At 34.1% G+C, this 15661-nt stretch overlaps 1 protein-coding gene across 4 annotated transcripts; it reads right to left on the bottom strand.

Annotated features, from left to right (window-relative positions):
* Positions 1-484: 484 nt before the first annotated feature.
* On the bottom strand, positions 485-15468 carry LOC105338640 (zinc finger RNA-binding protein). 4 transcript variants are annotated; one of them, XM_011443846.4, is made up of 24 exons: positions 15334-15468; positions 11685-11912; positions 11314-11410; positions 11010-11222; positions 8836-8898; positions 8170-8357; positions 7660-7842; positions 7188-7401; positions 6762-6878; positions 6606-6665; positions 6376-6515; positions 6138-6283; positions 5789-5918; positions 5473-5550; positions 5217-5290; positions 5050-5133; positions 4720-4900; positions 4481-4622; positions 3318-3415; positions 2319-2414; positions 1713-1824; positions 1527-1624; positions 1284-1428; positions 485-1167 (listed from the first exon to the last, which is right to left on the bottom strand). In XM_011443846.4, the coding sequence occupies exons 2-24, from the start codon at positions 11883-11885 to the stop codon at positions 1115-1117; spliced, it is 2913 nt and encodes a 970-aa protein (XP_011442148.3). In that variant the 5' UTR covers positions 11886-11912; positions 15334-15468; the 3' UTR covers positions 485-1114. The 4 variants fall into 4 exon arrangements, with proteins under 4 accessions (XP_011442148.3, XP_011442157.3, XP_011442165.3 ...); XM_011443855.4 differs by having other exon boundaries at positions 11010-11207; XM_011443863.4 differs by lacking the exon at positions 8836-8898.
* Between the last annotated feature and the right edge of the window lie 193 nt (positions 15469-15661).

Here is a 15661-nt window from a genome sequence, read left to right as displayed (position 1 = left end):
AACGGGTCAAAGTTGTTTATTGTGGCCTGTATTGAGTTTCAATCGTTTTGGAAATACCATCAAGAGCAATATGTTTACTTGTAACCATTTTTAATAATTTTATTTTAACATAATGGATTGCAAGTATCCCAAAAGAACATGAAAATGTGAGAGCGAAAAAGGGTTGAGTACCGGTAGATATGTGGAAGTGAACTATGTCAAGGTGTTAAAATCCTTGTCCTTCCTTACAATATCGTTTTTATCTAAATTAATGGGAAATGAATAAACCATTCGAAAATAACTATAGATTTTATCAATTTCAAAATATTTGATCTTTTAGTTGATGCTTAACCAACCCATCAATTTAACTATTTTATAATTAAATAAAACTTGCTAAATATAACTTAACATTATATAATCGTTTTTTTGTTTGCACTTCTTAAAATGTTCACAAACCATACTAATTATAATGAAAATAATGTGAAATCAAGATCTGAAGTACACATTAGTCTACAAACTTTATTAACTGACGAAAAATGGTACACTAGTAATTTTTTTTTTAGTTTTGAAATACAATTCAATAAATGTGATTGTCCTTTTACACAAGGTATGTATGACATATTGACTGTATCCAATTAGATGACATGTTATGTTCCTTTAAAACAATGATACATTTCTAAAATATTGTTCATGATCATAAATATAATTTCTTCAAAAATGAAGATATTCACTGTTTCTTTCTGGGAATCTTCCTAAAACTGACACCAGTGCACTCTGAATTGCAGTATTGTAAAAACACAAATGTATCAAAATTTGAAAACATGATCCCTTGTTCTATCCTTACGCACAAAACAAACTGTCAAAACCAGGAAGCTTCACCAAGAAAGCAACTCGTTCAACTGATGAGCTTCAACAGCTATAAAATAAAACTACCCTTGCAATAAAACAAGGACTATTTTTTGGGGAGGGAAAAAATTGAAATACACCTATTAACAAAATATTTGTACAATTTTAAAAAAGAAACAAACTTTTTTTTTAAATTCAAGTATAATTATACAACATAAGAAAAAATATCCAACACAAATATTCGTTCCAATTCACACAATCGTTCTTCCATTTTTTCTCTGAACAACTCCTACTTCCCATCAGACATGTCCAAGTCATCTTCCTTCTTGTCTTTCTTTTCACCTAAAACAAATAATTCAGAATTTACTACCATCATCTACAAGTACATTTTACTTTTATATGTATAATCATATTTAATGCCAATTCAATTAACATAAATGTACAGGAAGTCTACACACTTTCTCCCTCTCCTTCTCCTGGGGCACTGTCTGTGCGGCGACGTTTGCGTGGGTTCATGCGCTGTCTTAGATGTTTAGGGGCTGGAAGTGGGTCCATTCCCAGAACTTTATGGATTTGTCTGAATGCTATCAACCTCAGGGCATGCTGCAAACAGTGAACAACAACTCTTACAGTTACTCCATTCAGTTTTATTTCATATAAAATTCTCTAGGTTCTGAAAGAAACCTCTATATAAGTGTTACCTGAGCTGAAGCAGTGATGTCTTCTCTCTCCTGATTGGTCAGTGATGAAGCAGCATCAACAGAATCTTTTTCACATGGATCATAAAGTCCAGGCCCACCTACAATGCAAAAAATCTTTTAATTCTAAAAAGCATGCACCTTTATTGAATTAACAATTCCTTTTTCAATTATATAATGCACAATTACCTGGCAGTAAGAGTCCAGATGAGATACTTTCAAACACTCTTCTCAAGGCATCTCCTGGACTCATATTAGCCCCTCCACTGCTTACACACTTCTCTACAAGCAACTCCATAGCCTGAAAATCCAACATAAACAAAAAATGATTTAGCAAAGTCTTTTTTTCAAAATAAAAAATACAAATGGATAATAAAATTACAATATCTTAATCCTTTTGAAACACAGTGGCACTTACAATAAATTTCACTTGAAATTTTTCCAAAAAATTCAGGTTAAAAGATCACTCACAGAATTTAATGAGAAAAGATTACAGAAAAATGAATTTCACAAAAATGTCATGTTAAGAATTTTATGTTGAGTGCAAATACTGCAATATTTTAATATCTAGCACAAAAAATTGTATTTCAAATTATTATAAGTTAGGAAGTTTCACAAGGCACCAAAGCCTACATGACTCGTTTCTTTATTCTCTACAGATGTTGCAAGGGAAAGTTTTGTTCTAAAATGTCTTCCCCTGTTTCAGCTGATATAAATATATACAAAACAAAAACAAGTGCATGTATTCAAAATGATTCAAAAATGCTTCAAGCAGCAGTCTGTGGAACAACTTACCCATTCATTGAGAGGAGTCCAAGTGGGAACTCTCTGACACAGATCCCTCAGAATCCGGATGACTACAACACAGGATTGTAGTCCGTTGGCTCTAGCCTAAAAATGAAAACAAGTCTTGATGAATACTTCAGGTCATCTCAACCTCAGATGGAAAAAAATCTGGATAAAGTTCAAAGGGGGATGGTGCATGTACAGTGTCTTGTTAAATCTTGAAGCCTGATCCAGATTTTTTCCATCTCTAATACAGGCTTTAAACTTCTTGTGTCGAGTACATCTGTACCAATTTCACAGATGCTCTTGCATGTTTGCTTTTCGACTCTCTCTCAGGTTGAAATTCTTTCAACTAAGAGCAAGTTTGATAGCACCCTTAACTTTCCAGCCTCATGTTGTTACACCTAACTCTATATGATCAATCTTCTAGCACTCTCTCAACTTGCATTCACTTGATCACTAACTTGTGTGACGACAGCATTGAAGCGAGAGCTTCGATTCTGTGCAGACCACACTATGGACTATATATGGTATACAGAATGATTGCAAAGTGGGACAGTGCATGGCTATCAAAAGGTCAAAATTTTCACCCCATGTAGAAAAACATAATAGAAATGTTCTCAAGATCAAGTTCTCTGACAAAATTGGTTTTCATAGAACATGTATTTCATACAGCTTACCTTCTTTGGAGCATTCTGATGCACAACCAAATAACATGAAGAAAGTCACAAAAATCAAAATCAATTTGTCACAAAAGGAAAGAGAATAGTTTAAACTGCCCATTCCAAAATCAAACTTTTGTGACAAATCTGGACATTCATAAAATTAATATTTGTCAGAGAACTGTCTAACCCTGTTATTGAAATTTTATCCTGATTTAAATCTCATTCATAAAGATTGATCATTTTAAAATGATGGCAAAATATGCTCAATTAAACAGATAACAGCAAAATATAAGATAACAAACTCTTCTCATAAGGCTGCAAAGTATATAAAAAAGTCTCAAACCTGGAACCATTTAGCATGTCGTAGAGCTGCAAGGGCATCCAGGCATTTCTGCCTGTCCAAAACATCTGGCGGATCTTTAACCGTGACAGTGGATGTCTCTGAATTAATACAAGCATTCAACCTCGTGACTCAGGAACGGGTGTTTGACCATTAAAATGATGGACTCTCTTACTTAGGTGTTAAATATCTTAAGGGGCCAGCCCTGGCCAATCCAAGTGACTGTATAAGTGTGCAGGGACATTGAAAACAAACAGCTTTAGCATATTGAAAAGATGCTGACAAAGCAATATCTAAGAAAACGAATAAGAGGCAAAGTTGGAATTTAACTAAGAAGTGTAAATGTACCAAATTATATTGCTAACAGATACACAGATTTTTGTAGGAATGTCTAATGTCTAAACCTATCAAATCTAATACCATCTCATGCTACTTTTAAACAAAATAAATACACTGTACAACTGTTTTAATAGCTACTAAATTGTGCATAAAGCTAACGTATCATTAACGAAAATAAAAAAAAAACCATCAAAATTTAAAAGTAAAAACAGCATAAAATGGTACAGAAAAAAATATTTGTGAATTCAATCAACATTTCATATTGTACTTAGGTTAGTATGATAAAGCTGATGTGAAAGTAATGTCTGAAGGAAAATGAAATAACCAAAAATTTATGAAAGCGGTCTAAAAATTATAATTTAAGATTGCACACAAGTTTAAGTCACAAGTTTGGGCACAGGGCTGGCAAGCACCATCAATGGTCAAAAATCCTTCCTCTGTCTCTGTCGACTCTAGAGGGCCACTTCCCATGAGTAGGAAAACAAATCAGTATTAGTGACATGTCAAGAAATAATCCAGGCATCAGGATAAACAATTCAAAAACATTAAAATTATAACAAATGAATGTGAAATAAAAGAATAGCCTGAATAATTCCTCTAACCGTGATCAGTCATTCTATTGGGAGGCTCAGAAATCTTTGGCTAGCTTGATGGATTGTAACTAAGATACAGTAAATAGATTGACTGACATAGTGTGAACTTAAGAGTCTTTTCAAAAGTAATCTAAACAATAGATCAAAATAGTATGATAAACCATTTGACAATGGTAGAGTTTTCAGGGACTACTGGCCTTGATCTCTCTACCATACTAGGTCAAGGTGACTGACCTCCATCAGCAAGCTGAGTCTCTCTCATAACGGGTGAGGTCAAGGTCACAGAGCAGGATGTTTTGGGGTCACTCTCACTGGACACTATGATGGCTGCTTCCTCCACACATCGCTTAACTTCATACTTCTCATCAGTGATAGCCTGAAACATGATCATCACCAATTCATAATTTCGTATACTTTCACTTTAAACAAAAGGAAAGATAACTGAGCTTTCCTTCTATGATCTAAATACTCACAGCTATCTGCTTAGGGAGAGCATCTGCTACTCTCTCCAGCAATGTCCTGGTAGGCTTTTCTGAGCACAAGACCACAAGGTTGACATTAAGGTCTCCATGAAGAAGCAGACCTTTGGCAAGAACCCCAACTCTCATAACTCCCTTCAGGACCCTGGGAACAGCCGATTCTTCTTTCTTCTCTCTGAAACATTACAATACCTATTCAACACAGGTCCAGTATCATCCACTCTATCTTATTTATTTCTTTTCAGTTTTGAAAACATTGTTTTAATTCCAGTGATACACCATCCATTATGAATCTATCAAGTCAATACGGCCCAGAGGACCTACCCTTCTTTTGGCTCCTCCTTCTCCTTTTTGACTCCTTTCTCCTCCTTTTTGACTTTATCTATATCCATTGACTTTGGTGCATCACTGCATAAATAAATCATATTCATTTTATTAGAAATAAAGTATAAATGTTGCATAAAAACAGAATTTTATGGAGACTTTGTTACCTTTCTGCCAGGAAGTCTGAAACATTCTTCAGGGCCTTTTCACATAAAGAGACAATATTCTGAACTGCTTGCAGCTGTGAAGTAAAGTACAACACCAAATCATTAAGGATGCAAGTCACATTACAAAATCAACAATTCATCATAAATGCAATTCACATTACAAGATCAACAAATTATCATGAATGCAAGTCCAATTACAAGATGGAAATTTTCAGGAAGAGACACCTTATAGATACTGTATATATCATTTGTGTACCTCAGCTTCATTTGGATAAATACTGGCATGTTTTGACATCACATGGCGGTCATCTGAGGAGTCTGGTCTTCTCATTCCCTACAACAGCACAATAGATAGAGGTTTTGATTTCCAATTCTAAGAGTTAAAGTTGAAGTAACATACTTTATAAAAATTAACACAAATTGTTTTAATCCAAAGTTATTGCCTCTATTCATTTAAAAAAAATTTTTCTCGAAAATGATAGCCTCAACCCTGTATGTGCACAAAAAGAGAAATGAATACATGTGATTACCAAAAATATAACATACAAAAAGAGTAACATAATACTAATTACCATGGGCCCCCCTGGTCCATGAGGGTAGGGTCGTGGGGGTGGCATGCCGGGACGACCCTGTCTCTGCCACTCGTAGTACTCCAGCTCCTCATAGCGCCGCCGCTCCTCCCAGTACATCTCCTCTTCCATCCTAAGTGCACAAATAGAGTGGGCATATAGCAATATATATAGCATTTCACTAAATGTCAAACACAGTTAAATGTCCATCTTATATCATGAGTCAGTAACTGTAGCCATTCTACGTGTGAGCAATACATTTAAACTGATCTCAACATCATTTAGGTGCAGGTTAGAATTATACATGTTTATCAAATTTTGTTTTTTGTATAGATGTTATACATGTGTTTACCTCATTTCTTCCCTCCATCTCTGCTCTTGCTCTCTCCTTCGCCAGAACTCTTCTTTCTGAGCCTGACGTCGTACTTTCTCCTCCTGGATTTTACGTGCTCTGATGCTTGGCTTAACCTCCACTTGTAAACTTGGATCAACCTTTTTCTATAAAATTGAAATACCACATATTCATTGTCGATTTAGATTTTACTATCCCTATGATAGTATCAATGTCTGTTAAGTATATGATCACTTACTTTGTATTGCAGTCTGTGTCTCCTTCCTTTCATGTGCATCTCTTTGGCGTTTGGATCATTGAACTTGCACTCACAGAGTTTACAGTTGAAACTAACAGTCTTGCCCTGGTCATTTCTAACTTCCTCAATGTATTCATGTCCTGCAATATCAAATACTCATTGATGTCATCTTACCAGTACATCACGTAATTCCCTAATTACATTGTACATAAAAACCCGTAAATACTCACCAACAGGAGTGACATCCTTTTCCCCAAGAATATTAAGCGGATCTCCATCATCATCTTTATCTGAAAAATAGATAAACACATCTAAATCTACATCCAAACAGACATGCATATATTTCTGGTGATACATGTATTTCAATAGACTGGACCTCCCCTTACCATCATTACTGGATGTTGAGGCTGCGGATGTATTGAGACTCTCCCCTGACTTGGAGGAGGTGGGCTCCACTTTGACCTCCACTGTTTTCACATCCAAAGTTTTTAGCTGGGTACCACCTAAAATAAAACAGAAACGATACTACTACTGATTTAAATGAAGGGTTAAATTCAAAACGGATAAACCTTTAGAGTATACAAGACAGATCACAGAAAAACAACATTCCATGAAATCAGAAAGACATGATATTGAAACATTTACAAGTAAAAAATTTTTTAATTTCTTGTAAAAATTGGAAAAAAATACTGAACACCATGTTGGAACATTTTAAAAATTAAATGGTACTGGAAGTAATAACTGGGTAAAAGTACAATGAAGATAAGATAAACTAATATCATGTCTGATCTGAAGTTGAGAAAAACATGTACCTATGAAAGTGATCTTTGGAGTTGACAGGACTTTTTTGGTAGTGGCAATGGGAGTGATGTTTGATTTGACAGTTGGCTTTGTAACGCTGGCTGTAGATGTGGATGTATTGCTTGCAGTCTTTGCGACAGATGACGCTCCGCTGGCTGCTGGGGAGACCACCACAGGATCAGTGGAGGGAATGGGTTTTCCCAGTCTTGTGTGTAGTTTCAGGACCTGTTGGAAAAAGGTCAGAACAATAGATTCAGTGGGACCCTCTACATGCTAGATTTTAGGGGATTAGACTTACACTGAAAGCCAGAAAGATAAAAAGAAGATATTTTCAAAAATATTTTTTCTGAATAATTCATACTGAAAATGACAATGACTGAGCAACAATTAAATATCTTTTTTTTTTAGAACATGATTATCACTCTAAGCTACATGTACTTGTATTTGATGCTTTGCATACTACACATGAATATAACGTCATGCCTTTTGATGCTTTGATCCTCTGATGTGGGCAGCATAGGCATCAGCTCCAGTGCAAGTGACATCACAGAGCTCACACCTCAGCTGATTCTGACTGCCACGTCCACTAGAGGAGGAGGCTGTGCCTGCCTTCATTGCTGCTTCCTTCTTCTTGTGTTTCTGACCCTCTAAATGTTCTCTGTAAGTCTGGAAAAACAAAATCATTACCTTATAAAAACATAAATCACTCTTTTCAACTAAAAGACGCTGGTACAATTTAACCAAGTATTAGGAGAGGCCATAAAATAAGCATTTTTTTTCTGTTTAAGTGCTTTCAATGTATTTGTTAATACATGTACTTGAATGCAATTATTCTTTAATAACTTGTAGATCAAGAAGACTAAATCCCAGAGTTTGATGGAAATTTACATGTGGGAATGGATAAATTAAACTAAACATCACAACTACACAAATAAACAACTTATTGATGAAATACAATGCTAAAATACAAGCATCATAGAGTATATTACTGACCTGAGGCCCAGCACAGCTGATCTTACAGACATCACAGTAGTGGAGCTGAGGCTGCTTTGGAGGGATCTTGGGCTTGGCTTTACCTGTCTGCCCCGCCTTCTTTACCTGCCAGGTGTTTGTGGTCTTGGCAGCTTGTTGCTGTTGCTGGTAGTATGAAGTGGCTGCTGAATACAGTGCTGCATCATAACCTGTAACAAATGCAGAAATATTACAGTATGTAAAGAAACACCCTGACGTAATGGTTCCTTTTCAAATTTACCGATGTGAAAAAAGTTCAGAACTTTGCATTAATTGGGTGTTTTAGAGAGATGAATGAATGTTAATAAGCATAATGTGGAGACTTTTAACAGTTCACAGATTAGAGGAATAAATCATAAATAAGAATTAATGCATAATCATTTTTAATAACAACTATTTTAAACAGTAAAATGGTTACTTTACAATGAATTTTAAGTGATTTATTAGATAACCTTGTCTTTCTGTTAAGTAATGAAACAACATTTCTACATGCACATCTATCCTAATCACCAGATCTGTAGCTGTGAACATTTAAGGTGCATAAAAAAGCTACTGTGTTGAACAACTACAGTGCCTATATAACAAGCCTAGGGTAAGGACTGGTACTTGGTTCGTATGATGGCCTCCGCTGATGTTGGGGATACAAACCTTTGATTACTACTGGCTGAACCGTCTGCTTGTAGGCAGTGTAATTTGAAGCTCCTGTACTTGCTGAAATAAATTTATGGAGGCTAGAATTCAAACAGCAGTCACTACAGAAAATCAGAAAATTTCCCTTCACATATCACCATGAATTTAACAACATGTCACGTTCCCATGTATATGCTTGAAAATTTTATCATAAAATAAAAAGCAACTTTTAAGATTTTGAACACTTAGAAAATTTTCTGATTTTAAGGCAATTAGTAAAATTCTGAGCAGTGTTTTCCCAGGGAAGTCCAGGAGTTATCTGGTTTAGTCAAAATTCACATCAAAAATTAATTTTTAATGGTTTTCCTTAACCAGTACATGTATTTAAAAGTAAAAAAGATCAGTTTAGATGAGGCTCATTTGAAAAACCAAACAACTCCAAGATATGACCATAAAGTACAAGTAAAATATGTACTAAAATACAAAGGAATACTTAATAATTATATCATTACAAACTGAAACAAACAAACAATTTTGAAAAGTTGAAAAGTTTCAAAAAATAACTTTGATTGGTAAATACAATGATACATCATATTACAACAATGCATAATATTAAAATAAGTTTTCAAACAATGTTGTATCTTGTCAAAGTCTAACTACATATACATGTACTGTGCATGTAAATATTGGTAACTTTTAACATTTTCAAATGTGAAATTCATTAATTTTGTGCAAGAATTCATCTAAAAAAGAAAATATAAACAGAAAATTTTCCAAAATCTTTCACGTTTCAAGCTGTATTGAAAAACAACCCAAAGCAAATTAAAAATCATTGGCCGGTCTATGGTTTTAATATGTATGTACATGTATGGGGCAAGGGCCATTTTCAAGAACAGTCAAAAATCTAACTCTAAAAATATTTAAAGGTACAAACATGATTTTATTCATGTTATATAGTGGACTTTATATAGTTTATAAGCTATTATTAGTGTTGTGAATTTTCAATGTTTTCATAAACTATACTTAATATAACTGTATTACATATCTTTGCTGTGAATCTAAATGTAAATGTATTCATTTAATTAATAAAAAAAATATATATGTACAGTTTATATAAAATATTGTTAAGATAAGAATAATTATCTCATCTATATAAACCTTTTGCAACATATAAACCTACACACAAATTATGATAAAACAAAATACCCGGTAATGGAAAATATACATTTATGAAACCAAGACTTCTCTGATAAATTGATTTAAAGCTTACCACTCCCATTATTGTATAGATTGCACAAATCTGATATAGTAAATACTTGGATACTATTTCCTACATTCATAAGCACTATGGCTTTAGTCATATTCTAAATCTGTCTCTGAGCCGTTCAACTTGATAGATTAACTGAACCCATTATGTTCAGGAATAATTGTATCATCGTTATCATTTGTATCTTGCAGTCATAAATAGCCATTCAATTGTTCTCATCATCATCATACACTGACATGTATATTTTGCAGAAAATGAATAGCTATTCGAATCTTCTCTGCTTGAGAAAATAAACTTATCCTAATTATTAGCAACAAAATCCCTACCGCTAAGCTTGAATAGAAATCAGTGATCACCAGCATGTACTGTAAATGACCAAATGTGTCATCACAATTAGCTGTCAACAAAACTGATCTGATATTAGATATAACATTTTGTTGACAAAGCTGTGGTGGATCTTACATATAAATTTTTTTTTGTTTATTTTTGAAATTAAATTAAAAAAAAGACGGGACCCTTTCCAGTATTTTTGAAAACAAAAAAAAAGATGCTTATAATACATGTACATGTATAATGATACTTTGTTTCAAGAATAGCAATTAAGTGAAGCTAAAACACCCATCAAATTCTATCAAGGTATATACTTAATGATGAATATCAATCTAGCCAGTAAATATTTTAGCACTCAAATTATCTCAATTTAACTAAGCTAACAAGAACTGCAAGCTTAAATAGAGGGATAATAAGGCTGCAAAGTCTGAACACTAAATTTTAAAACATCACAAATTCATGACATTTCTTTATCAGAAGGCTGTGCATGAATAGGGAAAACATTGCCTTTGACCTGTTAAATAAGCTAATCAACATGAAGTGAGAGAGGAAAACAACTCGGAAATGGTTGACAATAATAGGTAAACAAGGTTACCTTTCCCTGTGTAGGTTGCGCTGGCAGTTGTATTGGTAGCATATGTTGTAGTACTGTATGTGGACACGGGTTGACTTGTGTTGGCAGGGTACACGTAAGTGGCTGCACTAGAGGCTTGTACAGGGGTGTGGCTCTTTGGCGTCACAACAGCTCTCTGGGCAGACTGGTAGGCCCCTGATGTGTAGGTGGGCTTGTTCGCTGAAAAACACGGCACTGTACACATTAAATGTACAATGAGAACTACTGCTGTCCAATTTTGCATTTAACTGCGGTAATTTGATGATATGAAGAGCTCTATTCTCACCAGCTTGATAATGAGTCTCAGCTACGGTGTAGGCTACAGCCGCCTGAGCAGCAGCTGCAGGTTGATAATAGGCTTTCTGGTCATACGTCGCAGCAGGCTAGATAAAGAATTGATGATTATCTTGAAATATCTATTATAGAGTACACAATTAATATTAAATTTCTTGTCACTATTTTTGTATTCATTTGTCACAAATACCTTTCATCCGACTAATTAGAAATTTTCATATATATTCTTTCTGCAGTAAATCAAATTCATAAATGATATCTTAAAATGATTATATATTTATTTCTTATAAGAGTCCCATAAAACTTTGACTTCATTAATTAAGACCCCAGTGCAAATTTCAATGGCCCTCAATATCTGCTTACCGTCACTGCCACCTGTGTCCTGGTGGTATATGCGTACTGTGGCGTTGCATGAGCAGTTTGGTAGCTATCATAGGCTTGTCCTGCTCGCGGCGCAGCCGTGGCATAAGCTGCTTGTGGTGCTGCAGCAACATAAGCCGTCTGTACAGCTGGGTAAGCTGCCGCTGGCTGCGGATTGGCTGCTGGGTACACAAAGTGGGCCATCTTCTATCTGCTTCTGAATTATCTTGTCTGAAAGATTATTTTCCCATCTCTTTAAACACGTGTTAAAGGGGGAATATATTGCAAGGCAATGCAAGCTCAGTATTATTTTTTCATACTGCTTCAAAGAACAATAATTAAATGAAATGAGTCAAATATAGCCCCAATAATTTGTTATTAGTCCCCTACCGGTTTCACCGGAGGGGACTATAGCTTTCCTCTGCGTCCGTCTGTCCGTCCGTCTGTCTGTCCGTCCGTCAGTCCGTCTGTCTGTCCCACTTCAGTTTTCCACACTTTTTTTCTTTATGCATTTGAGGAATAATATGAAACTTGCTGAACAGCTTCAAAATGTCAAACTACAGATCAAGTTTACACTTTTGTAGCGTCTGATTGACATATTTTCGAGAAAATTAATTTTTTATATTCCAATTTTTTAATGTTCGGGTTCGTTATCGGGTTCGGAGTGTATTGAATAAACGAGGCCAGTATGTAGTCAGTAATAATATCGTGCGTTACTTGTACCGTTCCTTTTATCATATCTAACAAAAAAATAAATTCTGTAAAAAAATGTTAAACATTGTGTTGTAAATTTAATCGGCAGGGTTTTTTTTGTATTATTACAATCGGGTTCGTTGTCGGGTTGGGCTGTTTAACTGTTTGGTTTGATTCGGGGTACAGAAGACGGTAAGAAATGATATTGTGCATGACCGTGCATTGTTTTCACAAATTTTTACCAGCGAATACAGAATAGACTTGGCGAAATTACAGGAGATGAAATAAAGAGTATTACTTCACCTATTTTGTATTTAATTTCTATATCAACCATATAGTTTTAATTTCCTCTGTTCTTTTTTCTCTGATTAAAGCATGATATCTCGTTTACATTTTACAATAGCTCTGAAATAGTTGTGTGCTTGGAAGCTTTCATGGAATAATACAAACCGGTAGGGGACGTGTATTGCTTATGCAATACTCTCAGAATGCTTGTTTTAAAAGTGTTTCAGGTACATTAAATTGTTAAGTTATTTCTTAGAATTGTTGATATTTTAAAGTTTTTCACCTAATAATTTATGTATTTGCACTCACTGGCAGTATATCACTAAGTGACATCAAAAGTGACAATATTTTTGTAATTCAATTGGTCAGAAATTGATGTTTTTCTTATTTTTTTTAAAGAGAAATATAGAGCAATGCTTTAAACAAGAACAAACTTTTTGTCAATTATATATCTTGGATGAAAATATTTGTTTGTTCAATGTTTTCTGAAGGAAAAAATGCTACAAGAGTCAAGACAACCCATTCTCAAAATGCAAAAATAATGGGAAAAGGTTATCTTTTTTATGTCATATTTCAAAATAGTAGGCATTTGGATCCAAGTAAAAATTATGAAAAAACTTCACATGTATACATATATCCTTACAAAGGAAGCAAAGAATTACAGTAAATTGATGATTCTCACTAAAGGGGGCCATATCATACATACTCCTTTATTGTCTACCTTTAATGGCAACATGTCAAAGTTTAATCAATAATGAATTAAAAATCTATATACATAGTTTTACTAATCATTTTAGTAGCAGTTATTGTTTGTATAAAACTTAGCAATGACTATTCAGTTTAATTCAAGGTTCTTCGACACACCAAAATTTTATTTTATGGATTGGATTCAAGTGAAGTCTATCCAAACTGACTCGTACCCATCCAGACTCATAATCCATTTGTCCAGTGGTAAACAATGATACTTGGATTGTAAATATCACAGTCTTCACGAAAAACTTTTCAAACCTATGGCCATTTTTCATTTAATAATAGATACATGAGTAGTTTCAGAGGGTTTTTTAGTGGCTTTTCCAGGCACTGCATCTTCTCTGTACTTCTCGAAGGCGGCAATTTTTTGGTCTTTGCCATGTTTCAGTCAGTTGTTCGTAAGATATTCGTGCAACGTGCATTTTACATATTAGTTAAGACTTAGGTCTAAATAATAGGACCATGGACCTAAATACATCCCTGATACGACACAAAAACATGTTTTGCTTTTTTTATTTAATTTATTTATTACATGAACGCAAGTAAGAGAGTTTAAATATTTTTTGATTGTGTATGACTGAAAATCTACAGCCCACCGGACTTCTTGACTTTTGATTGTCACTGACCGTACATCAAAATTCACTGGCCGCGGTCTTTGGACCACCGAGTTTTTGTGAAGACTGCTATCAAAGATAATCTGTTAAGGTTTTGATATAATTACAAAAAATTAATAAATTATACGATATTTGGATGTATAATTTTTGATAATTTAATGTCATCTCCTATAGGTTTGCCAAAGAGGTCCCAATATCAACATTTGATCGAAAAGAAAATTCCTGCTGTCTTATCTTTAAAAAAAAAAAACGATTGATTATATTGACCTATATAAATTCTTCTCACTCTTTGATGGCAGGCATGATATTGTATTATACTCTGTCCCAAGATATTTTGGATTCACGTTTGGCTTAATTGTTTGATATTTATAAATACCTCAGGATTCAAACGATGTTCATTCCAAAGTATGAAAAATTTCCAAGATTTCTCAGTCAAAACGCCCCTGTTAGCTTATCAGGTTTCAATACAATTCTAAAAAATGTTATGTCTACGGAGATTTTGTATTGCAGCAAGCCCGGATGATAACGTTGAAATATTGCGCGATGTATTCCGAGTGTATTCCGAATGGAGAAAAGATGTAAACATTCCCCATTATAAATCTCCGTAAGGAATCTGTTTTCGTTCCTGTGAATTTTTCCGAGTGAAAGATGATAATGTGTCAATGAAATTATCTTGGAAAATATCCCTTTCAACTATTTCAATTGCATTTCTTTCACAGGTAAGTGTATTTTTTTTAAAAATCGCCCAAATGTGCAGCATAAATATCTTGGGACAGACTATAGAAGTCATTTTTTACTCTGACTATTTGATTACAAGTCTGTTTGGGTATGAAGTCAGTTTGGTTACGAGTTGACTGTAATTTGATGGATTTATATATGCCTCCCCCACGTTAGGCGCTCAAACATGTCACAATTCAAAAGCAGGGGTTAAAGTCAGAGGAATGTAAGATTAATTCCTATTAGGGTGGTACAATATAGATACTATGTACAGGCATTTGACTACCTAACAGTAGTCAAATCTCAAGAACAATAGCGTGTGATCAACTTAAGTGGATATTTCTCTTAATCAAAATCGGGTAAATTTAAAAGCAGGATGCTAAGATAGCTGTCAGAATATAATTTCAAAACGCATTCTATTTTGTGTGATATTTCTGCGATTAGATGAACGCCGCAAGAAGGACATACACGCAGTTAAAACTTGTGCAATATAAGGGTTATTTCTTTTTTATATAATTAATCAATTGCACATTAATTAACAAAATCAAATGGTTTGCGATTTCCAGATGTCCATAAGTACAATCAATACAAACCTTGCAGAAATGGAAATAACAAATCACGCTTCCATTATGGTAGCCATTACATTCTAAAAAATGACGTCACTGAGTAATTTTCCTTAAATTAATAATTTACTTTTAGAAATTCAAAAAAATATTTGTTGGAAAAAAATCATGTAAAATATTGCCTAAATTTCAGTCTTAGATATTATATACTGTATTATGAAAATATTTCCGTATGAGTTCGTCGTTTTCCGTAAACTATGGAAGCCTGTAGGCGTACATGCTTTTTATATTATTTCAAGCTTAATCAAATAGTCAATATACCTTCAACGAAAAATTTAAATTGGCAATACGTATATTA

The sequence above is a fragment of the Magallana gigas genome, chromosome 6 (assembly GCF_963853765.1).
Source record: "Magallana gigas chromosome 6, xbMagGiga1.1, whole genome shotgun sequence".
NCBI lineage: Eukaryota > Metazoa > Mollusca > Bivalvia > Ostreida > Ostreidae > Magallana > Magallana gigas.
The sequence above is the reverse complement of the archived record's forward strand: the minus strand, read 5'-3'. Positions and strand labels throughout refer to the sequence as shown.